Here is a 7068-nt window from a genome sequence, read left to right as displayed (position 1 = left end):
GTTCGGATCCAGTTGGCTGCTCCTTTCTCTGGCTTTGGGAAAAAGATCTGATATTTCATGCCAGAATACATTTTTCAATGTTCAGAAGCTAGACTTGGCTCTTGAGTATTAGTGCAAATAGGACACCAAGGCACAATGATATGACAAACATAATTTATTAGGCAACTTTAATGTAGCAGGTGAAATTGTGATAAATATATATATGATTTATATAAATGTGTTTGTTTTACAATAAATAATTATTAAGATTCTACTCCCACAGAAGGCAGGCAGAAATCCATTCTGACCTGCGAGTCATGAAATGCTGAAAAATTCAGCACATAAAAACATACAGTGTGCATATGGAAAAACATTGCAATTAGCAATTAAACCAGCTGATGCTCTTCATTAGTCCGACAATTCGTTTGGCACGAGGATCAAACTGGAACTGAGTTGTTCCATGGAAGAAATAGACGTAGCCTAGAAATAAAATTCAATCCGATTATATTTCATAGGTTTCTTCTTTTCACTATTTATGAAAAAAATTCTATGTGTACTTGCTATTTTTCATTTCCATTTATTATTTAATAATTCCATTTATTATTTAATAATTTAATAACAGATTTTTGAAAACAAATGATTCTGTCTACAGAAGCCCAAATATTCTGCCTACAGAATAACCCAAATACAGAGACCCAGATTAAAGGTGTGTTTTACTTACCATCCTTCTGGAAAGCAGCATCAACTCTGCCAATTTTTCCAAAATCAGAGACTATTTTCCTGGGATAACCATGATCCATGGATTTTTTATTTTCATCATATCTTAACACAAGAAACATCATTTTATTAGCAATTTATTTTGTTTGAAATCTGAATGAAAAGTGGACACTATCACAACACTGCACAGAAAACTGCACTGTTGTGGAGAAAAAGTGAACAATTTACTAGAAAATCACTCTTTTATTGGGGAAGTGTTTAATTCTCCTGCTACAGTGATCTAATGAATGACAAAAAAATCCTATAGAAAAGCTGATATTTCCTAGCAAATGCTTAACATTTTTGAACTTCCAGAGAATGCTGTTAAAATTTCTGGAATATACCTGGTTTAACATCATTGCACTTGAATTTTATAGTGATACATCAGTCCTCAGAGACAAGGGATAATGCGCGTTCTGGTAAATGAATATTAAATCTTACCTCCAGTATCTGTCAGCTACAAAGAAGTATGTTTTTCCTGTGGTTTCATCACTGTAAGCTGCATTAACTCTTTTAACAGTCCTTGGGAACCCCAGATGATGGATCGGTTTAGGGTAGCCAGGTGCAATGTCATATCCCCTGATAATCCAATATTTATCCTCTGAAAAATATAAGTGCATTTCATTTCTTTTTGCTATTTGTAAACAACATTTAATTATGTTTTACATGGGTTGCAAACAATGTGTCTTAGATATTAGTATAATTCCTTTCAGTTTATTACTTTAGAAAATGGTTCTAATTCTTACACTGGGACTACATCATGAAGACGGTGGAAATGTCTTTTGCTTTTATGAGTAAAACATTAGAATCGTAAGGTGTATGGATAGTACTTTTCCCAGATTTTTTTCAAATTAATTTAAACTATTTGTCTGGGTAACAACTTGGGGAGGGCTGGAGGCTGATGAGTTAATCCGCTGACACTGGATTGCGATATTGAGTTTATTAAATTCCTGTGATATGCTATTTGATTATAGACATATAATATTTTGAAAACTAGAGAATATGCATTAGATTAAAGTATTAAGAAAGGCATGTGCCTAATCAAAATGCTTTGGTAATTTTAGATGCAATGAACATAGTCATATATGGTAATATATCATGTACTGTAATATGTGCATAATGAAGTTATTTGAGACATTTAAAGTGTATTTGAGACCTTTAAAGAAAAGGACTGGTTCTTCAGTGAATAATTTTCCTTTCAGAGTACGCTTTTCCACCAACATTTCTTTTTGGTTTTGTTTGTTTTTTTTTTGTTTGTTTGGGTTTTTTTTCCAAAAATATCACAAAATACTAATAACTGTGTCAGTAACAGTGGTGTACAAATGCCTGTATTTGCCAGCTGGATTCAGCAAAAATCCTTCTACATAAAGCAAAATGCTGTTCCCTGAAGAGAGCTAGACCTGAAGAAGGGAAGCTATTTTCACGTCTTGTTTTTCAGAGCATTAGCTATAATAGAGAGGTAAGTTTTCAGGATTATGACCTCTGGACATCCCTTTCAGCACTATAACTCTATGATGCTCTGGTTTAATGAATTTCAGGTTTGTAAGATTCTCTTTCACTGGTCTTCCTTAAAAAAAACACTTTGACTTCTGTATTGGCATAGTTTGCAAAGAAGCAGGGACTAACTGGTCAGAAACAGTAGAGAATTTCAGATTGCATTACCTTTAAAAAGTAAAACTTCATCCCTCTCAACGTTTTCATAAGCAGCTTGAATTCCTGATGGTAACTTTGGCCAGAACAATGAGATAAAATTGAGCTCTGTCTCTGTCCTTGCAGGATGTTTGCGCAGCATATATCTGATATAAACAAAACATATATTAAAATACTTCCACTCCTATCATAAGTGCAAAACAATTACTATAGCTTCTGGAGTATTTCCATCCATTGAATGTGAAGGAAATCTAGAGCGACTGCACTCTTAACTTTAGCACTTCATCTACATGCCGAAGATGAGGCAAGATGAGTATAATTCTATTTCTCTGTAGGAGAGTTGGTTTCATAACCACCTAACAGACACCTTTCTACAGTGTTTTCAGTTCTGCTCTTGCTCTTGTATTGAGCAGTAGCAGCAAGGCTACAGTGTGGGACCCATGGACACATTGCTAAGGGGTATATGAATGCTCTTGTTCTGCTATTAGCTGAATCGAATTCAGAGACAAGTCAATTGCAGCAGTGGTCACAGCAGCAGAACACTTGGGAAACAACCTACAAGCCCGCATCTCCTTCACTGATTTTGTCAACTAGGGCTCTTGGCATTAACGATTTGAGAGCTCTTGCTTGTGTAAATACATGGTGATTTTCTAGTGCTTCTCTTTGTACCACATTCCAAAAGGACAGTTTTCCCTCATGGATTACAGATTTTTTTTTAAAACTACTGAATATTTTAAAGAGATAATATGTATGCTCCTTGTTGTTACCTGCCCTTGAAGAATATTATTTCTCCACGTAGGGTAGTAATAGCATCAAATGTCAAACTTGGGTCACAAGCTTGTGGAGTTACAGGTCCCGTTGGCGGCACAGCAGCATTAGACTGTCCTATAGGAAGAATATTTCATATTTTAGTATGGAGAAATATGAAGACAGTGTTCAGAAGGTCTCTGAGGACACCAAGAACCTTCTTTACAAACAATGAGAAGGCATATGGTTTTAAACTAAAGGTCTGTCACTAAAATCAGGCTTTTAATGTCGATAAAACCAGTTGTGTTCACCTTTTCCAAAATGATTTTTTTTGCAGGACTGGACTTAAGCTGAAGTTAGCTTCCAGGAATTTTCTCTCTTTTGTTATCCACTGTCAGCAACAGTTAAACTTCTTATTTTGGTGGAATAAGCATATTTTCAATGTGTTCTTATTAATGTTTACCAGTAGAAATATTAAATAAAAATATTTTTTCTTACCATAGATGGCTTGGATGCCATCAATGTCATCCTGAGGAAGAAGGAACTCATTGGGGTCTGTGTAGGAGTAAGTTGGATACATCAGTGCTCCAGGGTCATTTGAATGAGATAGACCAAGGGAATGGCCAAGCTCATGGGCAATAACAATGAATAAATTGTAGCCTGTAAGATAAAAATAATATGAAACAAGGTAATTTCAGCATTCAGCACAGTTGACTAAATTGGAAACAGCTATGTGTCCTCCCAAAATACACTACAGGTACAGGAGAGGCTGTAAGCAATGTTATCAAGGTTACAAATCAAAATACTGTAACTGAAAAGCTATATGAGTAATTAAAGAATGTCCAGCCTTAATTGTGGTCTCATTCTCTAGTGTCCTTGTGTCTTAAACACAAACCCTGTTTCTCCTGCTGTCACATAGACTGCTCAGATCAAGGGTCATGCCAATGACAAGTGGAGGTTCAGTGACCCAACAGAAAAAGAACCCTTCAAAACAAACACTGAGATGCCAGTTTGGGTGATACTTAAATACCCTGGTCAGCACCAAGCTTTGAAGTGCTGGATTAACAAAGATAAAGGATTTGACTTGAGAAGTTCACCACCAGATCCTCCTGTATCCAAGTTTTAGGTTTCATCTGAACAAAAAAATTATTTTTAAGTGCTGATGTAATTGCCATTATAAACCACTACAACCTAAAAATCTCTTTTCTTAGAGTTGATTCCTACAAATGACAAAAAAAGAGCAAAGCAATTTAAAAGGACAAGTTCTGCCACTTTTTCTTGCTTTTCGCCTGTAATCAGGCTCACGACCTAAGCATCACATGAGCAAAGATTGTCTGAGGTAAAACTGTATAAATGGGTCCAGTTACAAAGTCCTTACCTCTTCCATCTTTCGTCCAGGCTTCCTCGTCATCAAGATGCACATCTCCACCAATACCTTCACCAGGCTGGAAAGCATGGGCCAGCTGCCCATTGGGGCCATCAAAAGGAGAGTTGTCACGGTGGTCTAAAATGAAGAGGGAAAAAATCAGTTAGAACCCTAAATCATTTCTATGATTGCAGATGGTTGATTAATATGTAAAATGTCAATGTTACCTCTATAAGCAAAAGAGATCATTATGTCTGCTTCTTTGTCCTCAACCTTTAGGAATGTCAATGGTGTCACATTGCTCCAGACACTGAGAGCTTTTCTGATTGCTTCGTCTACATCAGCTCGTCTCATCTTTGGGGTGTAATTCAAAATCCTTCAAGGCAAACCCAACACATTATATATTGTTAAGAATAAAGCATTTTAGCTGAAAAATAATAAATTGTGCAAAAGTCAGATATCCTAGACGTAACGTCCTGGTTTGAGGCAAGGTCTGAGTGGCCAGTCCAGCCCAAACCACAACACATATCTTTCATCAATGATTATTAATAATCACTTCATTTTAGATGCTGCCTTCTAGAGTGCCTGTCTTCTTCCAGAAATCAGTTAATCACTCTGGATGTCCGTATATGGCATTATTATAGCATATTACTTATTTCAGACCCCTCAAAGTTGGGGTGATAAGTTTATATAATTTTGAACCAGATTGGGAAAGGTTACCTGTATGTCAGGTTGTTTCTTTTCCATTTGGGATTCCCTGCTGTGAACACGTATTGCCCTACATCAGGTACACCACATCTGGGTTTTTTCATCATCTCCAAAGTGTCAAGATCAGGTTTCCCGGTCACTTCTAGTCCAAAGAATGCTTGCATTTCCTTAAGCTTTGCAGCAAGGGGATTTTCACCCTTGCTTCTTACATGAGGCTGGTGATCCCTTTGAAGATCATAGAAATTCTGTAGATAACTCTGAACGAGAGTTTAAAAAAAGAAGAGCATTGTGGCATGTCAGTACTGTCTTCAATCCCACTTAAATTTTCTAAGTAATCTTGAACTATTCTAACATGTCCCGTGTGTACCGGAAGCAAGAACAGCCTATTTTCTCCAGTAATTGGTGTGAAGAGTTGGCTGTAACTTACAGTTTTCATACAGTTTTCTGAATTTGTTTCACTGATGGAATATATGAAAAAATGTATTTAAAGTCTAATATTTACCATTAATAATTAATTCCACATTATTTACGTTGCCTAATTATTCTAATGGCCAAACTTATGAGGAAGAGTATAAATGGTCTCATTCAAGGAAACAGAGATTGGCAGTGAGACTCCACACAGCCAGGACTCCCAGTGAAGCGTGTCACTAATACTAGAGAGTCGGCACTTGGCAAATCATGCCATTTATTTTTAGCTACGAAATATGATGTTAGGAAGTCAGGTCTTCCTACTAAATGTCAACAATTTTACCTCCAACAAATAGTGTTGTGTTTATGTAAGTGTTGTATTTCTCATTGATGTTTCTTTTTTTCAAAGTATTCCATAAAAGATCCATTCAGCAAAACGTTGAAATACAAGCTTACTTCAAGCAAGTTTCCTCCCTTGTGTTACTGAGACCAGTCATGTCACAAGTTTCAAAGCACCTTCTGAAATGTAAATTGTTGCTGAGTTTGACTATTTCTGCACAGCGACAGACCCTTGCTGCTAGAACTCACTTCGGTAGTTTTGTTATTACTTTACAGACAACATCAAAAGTGAAGTTATGCAGTATTCAGTTGACTTTTGAGTAAACAAGTTCCACATAATTTTAACAAGTATTCTAGATTGATAGGAAAAGCTTTCTCTTGAAACCTCTGCATCTTTAATGTCAAGCCATATTCTGTGAAAGTAATTGCAATTATCGTTACCTCTCAGACCACCTTATGTCTCACTTAGAAATGCACTGAAAATTATTTACCTCTACAAGCTGTAGAGTCTTTCCTTCATCATCTTCTTCTGGACCCACAGGAAAAGCAGAGGAGATGGCCACATATGGCAACAGGAGAAGCAAAACAGTCTTCATGCTTGTCTAAGGCTGTCTGCCTCAGTTTCACTCTTGAGCTATTGAACACACTTCTCAGCTCTGTTTATATAGCAAATTTGTAAATCAGTGACAATCTGACTCATGCTGCATAATATCCTCTGATTAGTAAAAATGATGCATAATAGTTTCATCACCAGGTAGTGACGTAATATGTTTAACTAATGTTACTGTCCTTATTTTGCCGGAGCCTTCTGTTTTGGGCAATTTTGTAGTGCGTTTAATAAATAAGGAAATGCTTTTCAGGTAAAGCATGGAACTACATTTTCTTTTTTTTTTTTTAATCATGAATTTAGACTATATATGGCACAAGGTCTTGATAAAATGGAGAAATAATAGGAAATAATACTTAACAGTAACATAATATAACGTATTATAATGAATAACATTATGCTATATATATGATACATATGTTTTAATATTTAACAAAATATAACATATTATGTCAAAATATGTAGTAAGTAATAAAATATAAGTACAAAGAGCTAATGCTATCTAGGA

General features: G+C 35.8%; 1 protein-coding gene across 1 annotated transcript; it reads right to left on the bottom strand.

Annotated features, from left to right (window-relative positions):
* Positions 1–351: 351 nt before the first annotated feature.
* On the bottom strand, positions 352–6549 carry LOC104290312 (interstitial collagenase-like). Its single transcript, XM_009889401.1, has 10 exons — positions 6445–6549; positions 5219–5463; positions 4726–4874; positions 4511–4636; positions 3631–3792; positions 3153–3270; positions 2398–2531; positions 1177–1336; positions 701–801; positions 352–459 (listed from the first exon to the last, which is right to left on the bottom strand). Exons 1-10 carry the CDS (start codon positions 6547–6549, stop codon positions 359–361), a joined length of 1401 nt encoding a protein of 466 aa, XP_009887703.1. The 3' UTR covers positions 352–358.
* Positions 6550–7068: the final 519 nt, after the last annotated feature.

Source organism: Charadrius vociferus, unplaced genomic scaffold, assembly GCF_000708025.1.
Source record: "Charadrius vociferus isolate BGI_N301 unplaced genomic scaffold, ASM70802v2 scaffold87, whole genome shotgun sequence".
Taxonomy (NCBI): Eukaryota; Metazoa; Chordata; class Aves; order Charadriiformes; family Charadriidae; genus Charadrius; species Charadrius vociferus.
This window is presented reverse-complemented; position numbering and strand designations above follow the sequence as displayed.

Bases quoted from the DNA above. Each gene is read 5' to 3' on its own strand.
- LOC104290312 (XM_009889401.1), bottom strand. From the start codon at position 6,549: ATGAAGACTGTTTTGCTTCTCCTGTTGCCATATGTGGCCATCTCCTCT. The intron at 1,337-2,397 runs GTAATGCAATCT...TATATTTTTCAG, and splicing joins TGAAGTTTTACTTTTTAAAG to AGGATAAATATTGGATTATC. The intron at 802-1,176 runs GTAAGATTTAAT...TCTTGTGTTAAG, and splicing joins GTAGCTGACAGATACTGGAG to ATATGATGAAAATAAAAAAT.